Genomic DNA, 16430 nt, shown 5'->3' with positions numbered 1-16430 from the left:
AATTCATAGCAACCTCTGGCTCATATTTCTGCCTTCAGCTTCACCTTTCTCTGCAGTTTGCATATAAATCTCTAAATAAGTTCTTTCTTAGGGAATTTTAACACATATTTTCCCTGCAGGTATAACACACAAATCATAGAAARTAAAGATGACAAAATCCTAAGAGGTTGTCTGAAGCAATCTGTGATGGAGAATTGTCCCTCATTGTATGTCTTTGTTCAGGAGTAATTTTAAACGCTTCAGGCAATGAAAAAACTAAACAATTTAATCTACAAGCAGTTCTGAGTTTTGCTTTGACTCCAATTTGCTTCATTTCATCTGCTATTTCAGCCATTCTAGCGTCAACACTACCACTTACAAAATATTCTCTAATATTTGTAAGTTTAATTATATGCAGGGTCACATCTAAGATYAGTTTCTTTAAACATGCTGATAAATTTGGAATCATTCCAGTGCTTCTTAGTCGCTGACGATATACAGAGCAGAACTCTTCAGGGATTTAAGGAAAAATTGCTGGCAGTTTTATTTAAATAATAAAAATCATCATATAGTTAATATATCAGCATATAGTTAATATATCATCATATAGTTAATCATCATATAGTTAATACAGGTATTTTCCATCAGGGTCATTTAAAATATCATAGTTACTTCCAGGAGCTGTATCAGAGAGCACAGGCTGGCACCCATTTCTACTTTTTCTCTGAAGTCTGAAATGGCATCTTGTTTTGTACAGGGTATTCTAATTTCTGTGTAGCTGTGTGAGAACATGCAACAATTTATCTTGGATTTTTGAAATACTGAATAACATTCAAGACTTTTGAATGGAAAAAAAACCCGAATTAAAAACAGTAATACACAAGGTTTCCATATAGCATAATTAAGATTGAATACATTTTAGTAATCTGTAAGAAGTTTATTTCAGAAAGTTTTTCATGTTTCTATTGGATCCAAATAGCCTGGTTTATAGATCGATATAAAGAGAAACCTAAATGACTTCAGGCAGTGTTTTCAATGGGGAATAAATAAGGACTGATGACAAATCATTGGTATTTTGCAAAATCAAAGGTATTTTAGGCAAATCAKAAGTATTTTGATGTCTACAGTGTTTGGATAGCATTTACCTATTTTTTCCCATAGCTTMTAATACTTTTATTAAAACAACTATAAAAATATACATTGATGTCTCAATGAACAGCACTAACAAAGATATGTAAACGTATAACAAGAAGTGATGTATTTTTTACATACCTGTTTACTTTGAAGTTGTGTTTTAGTTGCAATGGCATGAAAACTAATTCACATATGTGCACTTTGCTATCTATTCACTTACTCATATTTCTGTGCAAAAATACTGAAATAYCTCATTAGAGAGATCTCTAAGAGCATTGGCTTTATGCTCCCTCCCAGTCTTTCCATTTGGGTGATTTGATTTCCTCCAATAACCTACTATCTTTTTTATAGGTTTCGGTGAATAGATCTTTCACAAATCTGTCCAAAATCCTGCCAAGGAATATACATTGCTAATACCCAGAGCAATGTCCTGTACAAAAGAAGAAACAACATGAAAGACACATTAATCTTTAGCCTCGTAACCCAAATACCTTTGTTGATAAAGGCTACTGCAGTGATTTGCCAGAGAGAAGTGAGTTGTCAGAGYACATGGATTTGTTCAAACTGGTTTTATTTGCTTTTCTTTAGAAGTGTGACAGATCATGTTGAGCAATACATTTGCATCTAATCTGCCCAGAGGTATTATTAAGGATATGTCCTACAGCCCAGAAATACAGTATAGTATTGTTAGCAGAGTTGACAGGAAGGTGACAAGACTAGTCATGCAAAATTACCCACCTTTTTTAAGTAGGCATTTTTTTTTCCAAACTTTTTGGAACTAAGCTAGTTCTAGGTATATAAACAAATGCCGTCTGCTCATCCTAGCCAAGTGTAAGAGGTTACAAGTTGGATCAATGAAGACATTAACCTGCTTTGGGCGGGAGTGTTGATCTGCTTGAGGGTGGGAAGGCTCTGCAGAGGATCTGGACAGGCTGGATTGATGGGTTGAGGCCAATGGTGTGAGGTCCAGCAAGGCCCATGCAGCATTACAGGCATTACAGGACCTAGACCAGTTGACAGCCAGTGGAACAAGAGCCAGCAGTGTCCCCAGGTGGCCAAGAAGGCCAGTGACATCCTGGCCTGTATCTGCAATAGTGTGGCCAGCMGGACYAGGGCAGTGATTATCCTACTGTACTCAGTACTGGTGAGGCTGCACCTCCACTCCTGTGTTCAATTTTGGGCCCCTCACCACAAAAAAGACATTGAGGTGYTGGAGCATTTCCAGAGAAGGGAACAAAGCTGGGGAAAGGTCTGGAGCACAGGTCCTGTAAGGAGCAGCTGTGGAAGCTGGGGGCATTTAGTCTGGGAAGAAGGTGGCTCAGGGAGACCTTATTGCTCTCCACAACTGCCTGAAAGGAGTCTGTAGAAGGAGGGGATTGGCCCCTTCTCCCAGGTGACAAGTGACAGGACAGGAGGAAGWGGCCAGGGGACGTTTAAGTTAGGTATTATGAAAAAATTCTTCACTGAAGAGATTGTTATGCTCTGGATGCCCAGAGATTTTATCACCTTCCCTGGAGGTATTTAAAAGTCAGATGTAGATGTGGCACTCAGGGACATGGTCTCGTTTTGGAGTTGACAGTGCTGGGTTTACAGYTGGACTCAATGACTTAAAAGGTCTTTTCCAACCTAAACAATTCTACTATTTTTTTTTTTTTACTCTGTTCTTTCTTCTTAATATTCTACAATGCCTTTTCCTGCTAGAAGCATTGAGTACTTAATTTCCATTTCAGTGCAGCTGCAAATAGGTTTGTCTACAGTATTTTAAGTTAAAAGGAATATATGTGGTTTTTTTTTTACTTTGTTCTGGACGTGTAAGGTTTGTTTTTTAATGTAAGCATGAAAGCAAATAACTTTGCATGCTCATTCCTACAAGTCAYTCGAATCCATTACAGTATTTTTTCCAAGCATCCTGTTAAGGCTAACCACAAAACCATCAAGCACAGGAGTGGGTCTGTTTCAAATTAATGCAGCAGGTGGGCACATCACAGACAAACAGCAGCGTGGCATTTCCCAAAAGGGAGTATCATTATCATGAAATAATGACAGAGCTACTGCATAGCTGAAGGAGGTAAAAATGGAAGCAGATCTTTTGCACGAGTCCTGCACCTGGAAATTGGGTCACCTCYTGTGACAGAAGCCATCATTAGGCTGCTAAGGCAATTGGCTGAAATTCAGAAAATACCTTTCTTTGTGGGCTGTAGCCAGGACGCTTTCCTGAAAGCTAGTTTAGTTTCCTCAGTGTTTTTGAAATCTTTTTATCATGAATCATCAGTTTCTTTTGAGCAAGTCCTTTAACTTATTTTGGTTTTTAGAAATATGTACTTTTAGTGTTGGGGGTTTGGTTGGGTTTTTCTCTTTGATAAGATGAACGCAACAGYGTCTAGCAGAGAGAGATGTTTACAGCCTAAGTTGCTGAAAGAACCTCTCATTGCCACATGTTTGCATAAAATCTGTCCACTTTGAACAATCTGAGGACCAAAATCAGGAGTGGAGSAAACACAAGGAAGGGGCTTGGGAGTGCCAGGAGCTTGTCCCTGCCCAGACCACAACTCCGTCCCAGCAGAGGAATGGACAGGTCAGGACWGGACCTTCCAGGGTGGAAATATGGTTCTTCATAAGGCAAATCTTTTGATAGCATCTGCAGTTCCAGGCATTCAAATGCACCCACAGCAATTCTTGCCCTGCAGAGATGCTCAGCATCAGCCTCTCTCTCCTCAGCTTGGCTGCATTTTCTCAGTGCTGAAATGAGTTACTCAAGCACAGTAGGGCACTGTTGGGAAGAAGGAAGGAAGAACCTGGCTCAGGTTGTGGCAAGGAAATGTTCGGGCACTGGTGGGAAGGAAGCCACTGGAGGAAGGACTGGAGTCTGGGAAGGAATGTTTTGGAGAGGTCACCACATCTAGATGGGGGAAGGACTCTGTAGGTCATGGCTTAGCTCCCAACTCAGTCATAAACAGACACAAATTTGCTAAACCTGCCAGTTTAGCAGCTTCAGTGACTTAGACTCGAAACACAATGTCTTTATAATGTCATCCACCTCTTTCTGCCACCCTATGTGGCCTGAACGTCATTATTGGACCTCTAGGTTCTTCCATAGACTTGTTTTATAGGAACTTGGGGTCTGACTTAGGGAAATCTCAGCTGGCTCATCTTCACTCAAATCACTTAAAGATTTCCTTCTTTAAGGGTAAAGCATTGAAATATTCAGTTGAGGAAACCTATCAAAGAAACATTTTTATTGGTGAGAAAATTGCAGCCATCACAGATTTACTGTGATACTTGCTGATTTTCTTTTGCACAACCTTAATTTCCCTTCCTAAAGAGTTCTAGTTCTGGCACTTTCCAGCAACGAGGCCTGTACTGTTATCTAGACCACAATCTGCCCTATATTAATTTTTAAAGAGGTTTGGGTTTTTCTCAGCATACATAATGTTGTGTACTTTGGAAATACTTGTTCATGACTAACTTTTCACAAGTTTATTGGATTTTTTTTAAATCATATTTGTGACCTGTGAGATAATATATTTGTCACATGTCATTTTCTGTATTTTTAGGAGACCCTGAAAGCTTTTGACCGGGAAGTAAATGCATTTGTGGACTATTTGTTTGGACCTCGAGGTAAGCTGCTTCACTTACAGCCCTTTAAGGAAGTAATACTTTTACAGATTACCACCCAAAAAACTTCCAATAMATTTTCTGAGTAACTCCTTATTGAAAAATGTAAGCTAGGCAGAATCACAGTATTATCAGAAACACACCATTATTGTAGGAAAACTATCAATGCAATGAATTGTGATTCCTTTGTTTCTGARAGTATCAAAGAAATCCAATTTTACATCCTAACCTGGAATAAAAAACCTGAAAGCCTGGATCTTTCTGAAAGTGGCAAAATCTTGGGACTGATTGACATTCATAATCCAGTTTGCTTGGTCCAGCTACTTATTAAATTGCCTAWTTCAGAAGGATGCTCAGAGAAAAAGCAACCTGCAGGATCACATTCAGAATTTCACTAAACTGATAGACTGGATGGGAGAACAGATGCATCTTTTGACATCCTCTTAATGCTTTGTGGAATAGTTTGGAATAGTAAAATTTAAATAATAGTAGCTTGAAGGTGCCTCATGCTTTGTTARCATGAAACAAGTGAATWAAAAAMMMMCCCAAACCTAAAATAGGACTGCAGGAGAGGATGAAGYGTCAAAGTCAGGGTTAAGGGAGCCAAGCAAATACAGGACAGGGGTGAGACAGGAGCTCAGACAGCACACAGTCTTCAGAGTAGGTCCCTGCAAGGCCACCTTGATGTTGATAGGGCTGKGTTTAACTTCAGGAATGCCTTGCAAACTTTTCCCCAAGGTTAAATCCAGAACTGCTGCTCATGTGGATGAATACATGCTTATGGATTCTCCATTTGTTGCAGTAATGTTCTCCATGTCACAGAAAGAGTTCTTGCYTAATTGGAAGAAAAATGGAAAGATGTAGTGTTCTCAAACCCAAGAAATTTTAATTTTTCCTAGCTGGCTAGATGGCTRCAAAATCTTTTCCATCATCTCTACAACAGATGTGAAGTTTGAAAGAAAGAAAGATTTCTGGTGGAGAAACAGTGAACAGCTTGGGAACTGCAGCCAAAGTGGTTAAAGCAGAATAGGTTTTATTAATGGCTTCTACAATAGTCCATTTTAATATTAACAAAGAAATGTGATCAGAAGAATAAAAGCACGACTTTTGGAGGGTTTGGTGTTAGGTTTCTTTTTTTTTTCTTTAAATGGACATGATGTTCTCTTTAATTCCTCTTTCCTTATTGGTCCAGACAAACAATCTGAAGGAATAAGCTGTACTTGATCCAATTCTGAATGCACACAGATCTGTTTGGGCTTTTAGAAAGCCCTTCARTTAAACAAGTATTATTTGTATTGTTTGCCAAGTGCATCACCATCCTACTCCAGATATCAGYTCTGAAGATAGCTTTGTTTGTCCATGTCTCTTCACTCTGATCTTTAATTAAACTGGTGGTATAATGACACAGTRTCATGCATTTCCTCAAGAGCATAACTCCCTCCAGTGTGTTTATCCACATAAATAATTCACATAAATAATGCACATAAATAATTCACAATAAACTGCAAACAGTTTTAAATTGAATGAGCCCGCAGATGAATAGCTAATGAATTTGAGAGCTTCCCGAAACATCTAAACCCACAAACCATTCTTCCTCTTTCTCTCCACCAATTTTCTTCTACACAATTCATTCAGCAGCAAGATGGATTTAAAGGATAGATAACAGCACTCCATTATTTTAAAAACCAATCCCCTATTTATGGTTTATATTTTAGGCAGTAACTCCTGAAATACTTTTATCACTATGCAGGTCTTTGTCACCATTATCAGATGTRTCTGAGGACACTAGAACAGACAGAAAGCCACACTGTAGCTCCCACAGGTAATCTCTGTCACACTGGGAGTACCAGGTTAACACAAACTACACCACTGCCTGACCAGAATAAGGGACAGATTATCAGAGATCTGAATTTGATTTTTATGTGTTGGCATATTTTGTACCTTCAGTCACTGATATCAGTTGGGCTTTCAAACTAGCAGAATGAGTCCTGTGGATCAGGGAACAGCAGCCACATACCTGCCCATCAGTGGCATMTCTTAATAAGGGGTGATCTTTAATTGGTGTTGGTCCGTATTATTTTTTGGCTCAAGRCAAATTGAGAATGAGTGAAATAGCAATTTTCTTCTGTAAGAGAGCATTTTTCCAGGGTCACCCTTCATCTGCAGAGTGTTGTTAGGTGTTATGCCAAGTTAAGGAATATTGAATAGCAGGACCTAAATCTAGTTAACTGGTTGTTTATCTGTGACAGAAACAGAGGTGGCTAAGAAGASAGATCTTTCATTTAAGCTATCATAAAGCAGTTAACACTTTTCCTTAATGGACTATGATCAGTAGCAAGGCACTAGTGCAAACCTATCTACAACTCTGCACCTAAAAAGGTCTGAATCTACTCAGACACCGACTGGCCAAAGCTATACAGAAGTTTGAATCAAAATGTTTCTAAACCTCATTGATAAAAGCCTGGTACCTTTACAGAGCCTGGGAGGCCTGCCATTCATTTCAAGGGAGCCAAGCTTTCACCCCAAGGGTTTGGCACATCATGGCCAGTGACCATGAATGAGCTTATTCACAGAGCAATCAGAGCTTGTGGGCACCTGCTCCTTCCCCTGCTGCAGTCCAGGGCTTTCCCACTGGGACTTTATTCACTGCTTTGGTCTCCATTTCAGATGCTGTGCAAGTTCAATACTGCAAAAATAATCCTTTCTCCTGCTGATAGTGTACCTTTATAGTACTTGAACATGGAGATTTAACTGTCGGTCAACAGAAATACTTTTCATCTCTCATTCTTCTGATAACTTCTTTTGAAGTACATTCCCTTTCCTCCCCCTTCTTGACACATAAAAACCTCCCTCAGCTTGTCATTCAGGGATAAGTGGAAGTGGAAATAAAACAGTCACGTTCCCTGGCTGCCCTTTATAAACCACTTTCTGCCAGAAACTGTCTTACTCTTCAAGGTATTGAGGTCGTGGTGGAAAATATTCAGGAAGGGTAGACATTTTAACAATTTCTTTTGAAACTGGAATAGTATAGAGCTTAAAAATACTTGACATGCTGACCTGGGCAGGCRTACGAGTTCTGCTTTTGTGTGGATCAGCCCACACGCTTGTGGCCACTCACAGCAGAATGCAAACTTTCTGAGGGCATACAAGGGCAGAATTTAATTCTGTRTAGTTTAATTTGTATTCTGAACTCTTCCAAATACTTTTCCTCTTCGGGCAAACATGCAGTTTTATTATCTACTGATGTCAGTTTGCCTTAGCGCATGTAACCTTCATGCACCAAGTGTTGCAATCCACAAATGGGAGACCTTTCCTTAGATAGCAATCTTGCTGACATGACTGCTTTCTACACCTTTGTTTGGGATACCAATTAGAGAAATTAAATCCTTATGCTCCTCAAACACAGACTCCTGAGACATTGACACTTACACGTGCAACCTTTACCTGTCCTGTGACTCCTGTGTCCTGTTGAGTGCCCATATGGAACAGAATCACCTCCAAAACATTCATTCCACTCCTTCAGAGGTGGCTTGTGAGCTTTAAGAGAAGTGTTTCCTTCTCACGCTAAGGTGATCCCGATAAGCATTGAGATCCAAAGGCAGGCGACGGGCGTTCTTGGCTGGTAATGCACAGCAAAGCAAGGCTGCCCTAAAAGGAACGGTTGTGCTCTTGTGACTGCTTTAATCCTACACCTCTCTGCTCCTAGAGGTTTTTAGGAGTCCAAAAGGGAGAGTCAAAAGCAGGAGAGCATTGGACTCCCATGGTAGTGGTGGTATGGTTTAAAGTCCTTCCTGCAAAAGASCTGACATCCCTCGTGGGATCCAAATTCAACTGATGAATGTTACAGCCGCTGCAGTGGCAGCCAGGGGGGAAGCAGAGAGAAGGAGAAAGCTGGTGTTCAAAGCCTGGCTCATAAGCAGGTTACTCTAACATATTTTAAATTTCTCTTTACATRTAGCTGTATGCATGTGTTTCTGAGGAAGGAATAGTTGGAAAGAATACAGTACAGCAAAATTGCCATTAATCACTAAATGCTTGGGCACATTTGCTTTGTGCATCATCCACTGCTCAGTCTTTTCCAAATTCAACACAGGCAGGAAAACATTAAAATGTTTTTTTTTTCATATACTGTGAATAGCTTTTCTTTTATGATTTTTAATGCAATCTTGGCCTTTGTAAAAAAAATTAACTAAGTAATTTAAAACATTTTCCAAGAGCAAAAACATCTTTCTAAGAGCAGAAAAAATACTTTTTGCGAGATCTGCACAATACTCCTCACTGACTCCTCTCTTCACTTACTCCACAAGTAATTCTAAAAACTAGCTGTGAAGCCCAGTTGTTCTTTCCATAGGTAAATGGCTGAAGAATAAAAGCCATTTTATTGGCTATGGAAAATTAACTCTAGGTTTTGCTCCATCTTGGAAAAAGAAAGAAGAAAAGAAAGCATGCCCCTTTTGCTCATGACATCCAGCTGCTCATATGAGAACAAAGCGGTGCCTCCTCCAAATTGGCATTTGGGATTAGGCTTTGCTCATATACACTGAACTATCTGATTACTGCCAATGGGATTACTTGTGTGAATAAGGCAAGCAGGATTTGACCTTAATATTTCATTTCAGGCCCAGGCAAGTGGGACAGAAACTGTGAGAAAGCAAGCCCTCACCCCGCCAAAAATCTTTAAAAACCATCAAAGTAAATGTTTGCCACTTATTTTTCATATTTCATGTTTTAGAAAAGTCCTCCACTTTTATGAATGTATTCTAGCTGACGTTATACACCTTCCTACCTGTATGCAGAATTAAAAGAATATATGAGCTGGCAACATTACATGTATACTTTTTATTTAATATTCTCTGCAAACTGTCCATGAGCGCATAAGATAGGATTTAAAAAAATATCAAGTTAAAACTTTGAGTTAAATTTTTAGAAGCATATAGGATTGAGTTTTTCCCTTTAATTTTCTCTTTTCTCTTAAAATGGTGACCTTAAATTATTAGGGAATTCCATGCAGTTTTCAGCCTGCATTCTCTGAGATTTTGCGCACAGTTTTGATGAGTTGAAAGCAATGCRTACTCTTGTGAGCAAAGAACAGCTGACTCCCTCTCACACTTCTAGCAACTTCTTCTCATCATATGTTCTGCCTTATTTTAGCAATTCTTTACCATACCTCTCTTAATTGCCTGCTCTGTGTGTTTCCCTTTCAGATACCAGGGTTAGAGGATGGTTCCTTTTGGATTCTTACCTTCCCACGTTTTTCCTCACCGTAGCATACCTGCTCTGCATATGGCTGGGCAACAAATTCATGAAGAACAGGCCTCCTTTCTCTCTCAGGGCTCAYCTCATCGTGTACAACCTGGGCATCACACTGCTCTCCTTCTACATGCTCGTAGAGGTAAGTGCTCCTCCATGCAGCACAGCTGAGAAAGGCAACCAAGATACAGTTTTTTTAGCAGAAATGTCTTAGTGACAGGTAGTTTTGCTGGGAAAGCTAAAATCAACAGCAAAATTAATTTAATATTAAAAAAAAGAGTCTCTTCTCATCTTAGATCTTGGCATGTTTTGATTGTCTTTCCTGAGCTACATGCCGTGCCTGGGGACTGCTGGTTGCTGCCAGGACTGTGTCTACAGGCATGAACTTGAGTCTGCAACAGTCACTCAGCTCAAAAGTGCATACACCTTGCTCTTCAGCACCCATGAAAATGCCATAGATTGGGTTTTATTCATATGACTGTCCGTGGAGTGATTTTTCCATGTCCCTGCTTAAATATGAACAGAACTATAGATGAGAGCAAGTACGGATTTACTTATGGTATTGGCAGTTCAGTGTTATTTTTGTGCTCTAGTGTCTAAGAAGCTTTCCTTATATGGTCAGACAGAAAGAAACAGATGTTAAAAACTTAGCACTTAATCCAAAAGTGACGGCTGTGGGGCTTGGAACCTGAATATGGTCACATAGATWATTTCCCAAGTACTTATCAGGAAGGAACATGCTCACATAAATCAGGATCCATTTAGAACCAGAAGAGAGGTTTGAATGCATCTGCAACAGCAGAGGATTCAAACAGTGCCCCTCAACAGATATATGTGGTTTTGCCTCCCCAGAGGGGAACAAAAGGTGGAAGTTACTTTTTGAATATTATTTGGGAGCGCCCATTTTCAACCATTTGATAATTGAAGYACTTTTAATATTAAGGTAATTAATATTACATGATATGATTTGATTAACGTACATCACTTGAAGCCCTTAAAAACAATATTAGAAGACAAACCCCACAAAACTAGGGGATTTTTTTGGCTGAAGAAATGACCCCAGGCATGAGAAACCCTGGCTGAAGAATGWGCTTGATTTCATGGTGTGGTCTGACACTGCTGTTTGCCTGCACAGCCTCAGGGCATCTTCACTCCTGGGGCTCTTGGCCACAGTTTCCACCTTATTCCATTGGYTGGACAAGAAACTTTTCAGAAGCCAAATAAGGCCCCCAAAGACTTCAAGTTTTAAATTAATTTGAGCTRAACACCGAGTGATTGGCCTGGTCAAATGGCCGAGGAGCAGTTTAAGTTTGTGCCTTTGTGCGAAGGGCTGATTGTGTTACACAGAGCTTTGTTCTGGTCAGTGCTCCAGCTGGCTTCAGAGGCTGCTGTGCGTGTCTGGGAGCGCAGGATAAGGTTTAGAGCAAAAGAGAAACCAGAACACTTGCTGGAAGGTTTGATGACTCCACAATGATTGTCCTCCAGGATTTAAATTAGCACTTTGATGTTTAAATCCCCATTTTGCCTTAAGCTATACAGATAACTGGCTGCAGTAGCAATACTCAGCAAAAAGGATTAGCTGAATAGAAAACAATGCTGCTGCCCTCYTTCCCTTGCAGTCTGATTTGGCCTGCTACAAGTAAATAAATGGAAGAACAAAGACAATTTTTGCAGGTCTCATTTGCATGAATGAAGCAAATTTGGGTTTAGCCATCCTGGAAGGAATTGTATTTAGCCAGCTCCTGTTCAGTTGCCTTCCTGCCCTGTCCTTCCTGAGGCTAACTTTGCTGCAGACACTYGCTGAGTTGCCTTAGCCATCAGATTAGTCCCTTGAGACCCTAATTCTGAGGCTGAAGGCTGCTGATCCACACCTCCCAGATTGCAGCTGGGCATGGCTGGCAGTGCCAGCTCTTAGCTCCACATGCTGCAAGTTCAGGAGCGCAGGGAACAYGACAGCTGATCTGCACTGCCAGCTGTTCTACTGCAGATTCCACTCTTGTCTCTGGACTGTCAGCCAGGCTGGCTTTGCATTGTACAAAACACAATTCCATAATAGTGGCTCTGTATTTTTTATTGGTCTACTTGCCTGGCTCCTATTGCATCTTCTCCTGTGAATGAGCAGAATAGTAGTTAAGACTTGCAGTCCTTCCTGAGGTGGCCTGCACATCCCTGCTGAAGAAAAACAGGCAAATGGGAGAACAGAMGTTATCTTCAGTGCCAAATAAAATCATGGTGATTCAGTATTTCAAAATGTCTGACTTACAGAGCTTCTCTCTRTGCCCCTTGCTCTCTCTGTCTTTTGTGGACAGTAAGCTCTTTAAGGCAGGAGTTACCTATATTTAGCACATTCTGCACAGTGGTTTCTTATGTAAACACAGTTGATCCTTCAAGTGACTGTGATTCAGGAGCAATTCCTAGTTAGACATATCTATGACTGTTATTTTGTTACTCCATCCTCTTGCTGCATCTAAACCCCTCTGGCCTCTGTATTAGGGATAAGTCACATAATAATAAGCTCTACAATAGACATAAACTACATTTCCCCCCTCTCTACACACACACAACCCACCAAAAAAAAAAAAAAAAAAAAAAAAAAAAAAAAAAAACACAACAAACCAATAACCAACCATCTTTCTTTGTTTTGTTTATAAAGTGCTGCACAGCATTTCTTGCAACAGCTCCACAATATCATGGTTGCTTCTTTGACATCAGAAAGAAAAAAATACCTCTTTTCACAAGAAAGAGTGTGTCTCCAAATACAGACTGTTCCACATGATGGTTTAATGAAAATGTGGTAAACCTGCTGATGGGGATSCCTGTGCTTCAGTTCTCCATCTCCTCACCCTGATCTCCTGATTAGTGATAGTTGGTGCTTCATGACAGTCGATTTGTACAACCTCAAGGCAAGAAGGCAAAGGTTACAGCAAAGAGTCATAACAAAAAGGCTGTCTTTAAATCTCCAAGGGCAGATTCCTCTTTTGAGCCAGAGCTCCATGCACTGCTTGTGGGCATAAACTATCTGGGAGCCGATTTTATCTCTCAGCTTTGAGGTCAACCAATCCGCAAAGTACTTGGAGGAACAGCTCAACAGCTCCAGGACAACTCTAAGATGTGCCATTAGCATAAGGTCAGATACCCCTGCTATCCCTGAAGGACAAAGTCTAGAGATAAACAGCTCTGCCCAGCTGCCCTCATCCTACTGAGATGTCTCAATATTTTTGAGTCAACAGAGTTAGGTGCCTCTGAAGGCCTCCCAGAAGGGCAGCTTGTTAGACCTTATTTTAGACTTCTGAGTTAGGCAAATAGATTTTCCTGAAGCGGTTAAAGGCGCTTCCCTTTCCCTGCTGAATATGATGGAGAAGCTGGCACTTGGGTTTAGAGCATCTTTTCTTCCAGTACCTGAAGCTCAGACTCAAGTCCTGTGCTTAAATTGGGCAGGCTGCAGGTGGGCTGCTGAGGAGGAACAAGACAATCCTTTCCACCCTTGCCACCAAAGAGACCTGCATCAGAAGTCTGTTATTGGTTGTGTACTTTTCTGTACCAGTAAGTGTTCTCATAGACCAATCTATGATCAAATCTACTGGTTCAAAAAGTTCTAAAATACTTTCAAATTCTGCATAAGGAAAAACAACCCCSTTTTTATTTTAACAAAAAATCCCCAAACTTTTAACCATTTCTCTTAACAAATGTATGCCTTTTCTTTACACAATTCTTTGCTTAARATGCTCAAAGTACCAACTATGAGCAGTAAACCAGCTTACTGTGAAAAACCATCACATCAGTACATATTTTAAAATTATTTCACGTGCTTATGAACCCCACTTCGGGGATGTAGTCTGAGCCACCAGAGGCCAAACTCTCACAAGTCCAGAGATAAATTAAAACTGGAAACACGGGAGACCAGTGCTGATCTCTGAATTCTGAAATTACTCAGGTGAGGATACTCTCTCTCACTAATAGGAATAGACATAATCTCTGYCATGGTTTTAGGCTGCTTTCCCCAGCAGTATCACCTCTGCCCTATTTAAATCAAATCTCAGCTGGTCATCAAGGTCTCACCCAAGTCCTTCTGTTGATCAGGCACTGAGAAAACCAGGACACTGGCACCATTTGAGTCAGATTAAAAAAGAGATCTAGAGATACGTGTCATTAGCAGAGGGGTGGTGTGATGTCTCAAGCTGCCTGTATCCCCAGGTAGCTTCTCAGACTTATTACAAATCCATGGGATTTGTAAGCAAGCAACCACATCCATGTGTGGAAGCAGGACTTGCATGTGAGGACCCCTCATTTCAGAGCAAAAGGAAAAGAACAGAGCTCATAAGTATTGCCAGCCCAGTGCATTAACCTTTCTAGAGGAGACAGAAAAATGTCTTGTACATCGCAGGATTAAACAAAATAAAAAGCAGTGAATCAACCGTGCTTCAGCTGTTCCTAGAAGCTGAATATTCATCCCACATYAAGTGCAGGTCCTGAATTATATCCATAACTTGCAGATCCATAGATGCCAAGATAGTGTGAGGATCCCCRGGAGTGCCAGAATGATCAGAGCCATTGGCTACCACTTTCAGTGCTACACTGCAACTGAGATTACATCTCACACATTGCTAGAAAGCCAAGTGTAATGCCTGAATAAAGGGTCAAAACAAAAGGAAAAAAACTGAAAAAAGAAGGAGTACTAAAACTGTTTTATTCTATCATTATAATGGCTGATGTCAGGAAGATTTGCTTCCTACTTGTGCAAGTTTTACAAAGATGAAGCTGTGTAGCAGAAGTAAAGCTTTAAATGTACAGACAGTGAGGAAAGGTGAAAAAGATCCTAACAAATTTGAACTGTGCTGGAAGTTTACTGTAGAAATCCAGCTTCAACATTATCTTGCTTTCGGTGTTTAGTTTTGTTTCGTTTTGTTGGTTTTTTGGGGTTTTTCTGTAAGATTGTGATAAATTATTGCACTATTCATTAATTGTTCAGAWAATGTAATTTAAGTACAGAAGTAGGGAATTACTCTAGATCCATAAATATTGGTGTTTGAGGTGAAGTCTTCCTTTGAAGTAATTACTGAGTACTGAAAGACTATTTAAACCTAAGAGCAGCAAGAGAAAATGAACAAAGTGAGAAACCGGAAGAGATCAGATGCGCTTCTCTATCATTTGAAGAAGGGAGAAGTGGGAAAAAGAAAAACCTAGACAGCAAAAGGTCACCGAGAGTGTATTGTAAAGCAGTGAAATGTAAGGACAAGAACAAACAGCTCTTTTGATCAAGTAAGAACTTTGTGTGAATAGAGTTAAATTACCAGGTGTTCCTCTATCTTGATCGAATAATTTGTTTGGAGAGCTGAGGAGCTGACTTTGCTGTCCTCACCTGCAATTATCCCAGCTGGACATGGTGTCCTCACATCTCATTTTTCATCCTGTGTGTTCTCTTTGTCTTTCATGCTGACCTTCCTGAGCACTGCATTTCAGCAAACATTTTAACCTGATCATCAAAAAAGGCAATGTTCTGGATCTCTYGTGTATGGTCAAATTTAATTCAGTAGAACCTTACTGGAAATCAAGAATAAAACTTGATATGATGAGGCTTTTCATACGTGCAAATCTTCTGATACCATCACTGGTATCACCAAATATCATAGGGGAGCTATTCAGAGCAGATGTAATAAAATACTCATAAAAATCAGCCCAGGCGGGATTTCCTTCAGCCTATTCTGCTATCCCAGACAACAGCAACACTCAAAGTAATTATCATTCATAACTGATTGCAAGTAATTTTGAAGTCATTAGTTCACTAATCCTTCTATCAGGCTCACATTTACTTAAGGAGTGTTTAATGGAACTGGCTGGTAGTTTCTCAGCAGCAAGGCTTTACATCTGAAAGAGCTTTTATTGATTAAAAAGAAGTTCAAACATTTATCAAAGCTTCCCTTGGGAAAGTGCTCTTATTTTTGTCACCGTGTTATGAACTTCCTGAACTAAAAACAAGAGGAAAGCATGGGACCACATGCTTCCTCCATTCTGGAGTAATCAATATCCTTTTAGGTACCATGCTCCTGTTGGRTAAGGGTTCCGCTGTATGTGCTTCAGGTCAGGAGAGCAAGCTCAAGCTGGTGTACCACAGAATTAGCCCATCTCTTTTGGGGAGACACCATGCATGCAATTATTTGATCTCTAACTAGTCCCACGGAGAGCTGGAGAGCCTCGCCAAGCAGTAGCCCAAAGCATGCTTTTCACAATTCTGTCCCCTTGAAAAATATCTCAAATGCATCACAAAGACAAACAACAAAATCACTGGTGATAAATCTTGTGGAGTGTTTCCTATTCAGCACCTGGTTTTGTTTGGCTCAGCACCACCAGTAAGTTTTCACATTTGGGGAAACCATAGCATTGACCTAGTGGAAGGGCTGGGACATTGTGGAATCTCCCAGCCCTGGGCTGAACAATTGAGCCCACACTGCTTC

At 40.2% G+C, this 16430-nt stretch overlaps 1 protein-coding gene across 1 annotated transcript in view; it reads left to right on the top strand.

Moving 5' to 3' along the window:
• The window catches only part of ELOVL2 (ELOVL fatty acid elongase 2), a 51262-nt gene that overhangs the window by 19323 nt on the left and 15509 nt on the right, over positions 1–16430 (top strand). Inside the window, exons 2-3 of the mRNA XM_057370438.1 lie at positions 4668–4731; positions 9933–10120. Coding sequence (XP_057226421.1) covers positions 4668–4731; positions 9933–10120 — 252 coding nt within the window. The remainder of the gene's footprint in view (positions 1–4667; positions 4732–9932; positions 10121–16430) is intronic.

Source organism: Malurus melanocephalus, unplaced genomic scaffold, assembly GCF_030028575.1.
Source record: "Malurus melanocephalus ecotype Western Australia unplaced genomic scaffold, MMel_1.1 scaffold_126, whole genome shotgun sequence".
Lineage (NCBI taxonomy): Eukaryota > Metazoa > Chordata > Aves > Passeriformes > Maluridae > Malurus > Malurus melanocephalus.
Note: the sequence above shows the minus strand (reverse complement) of the source record. Positions and strands in the feature narration are given on the sequence as shown.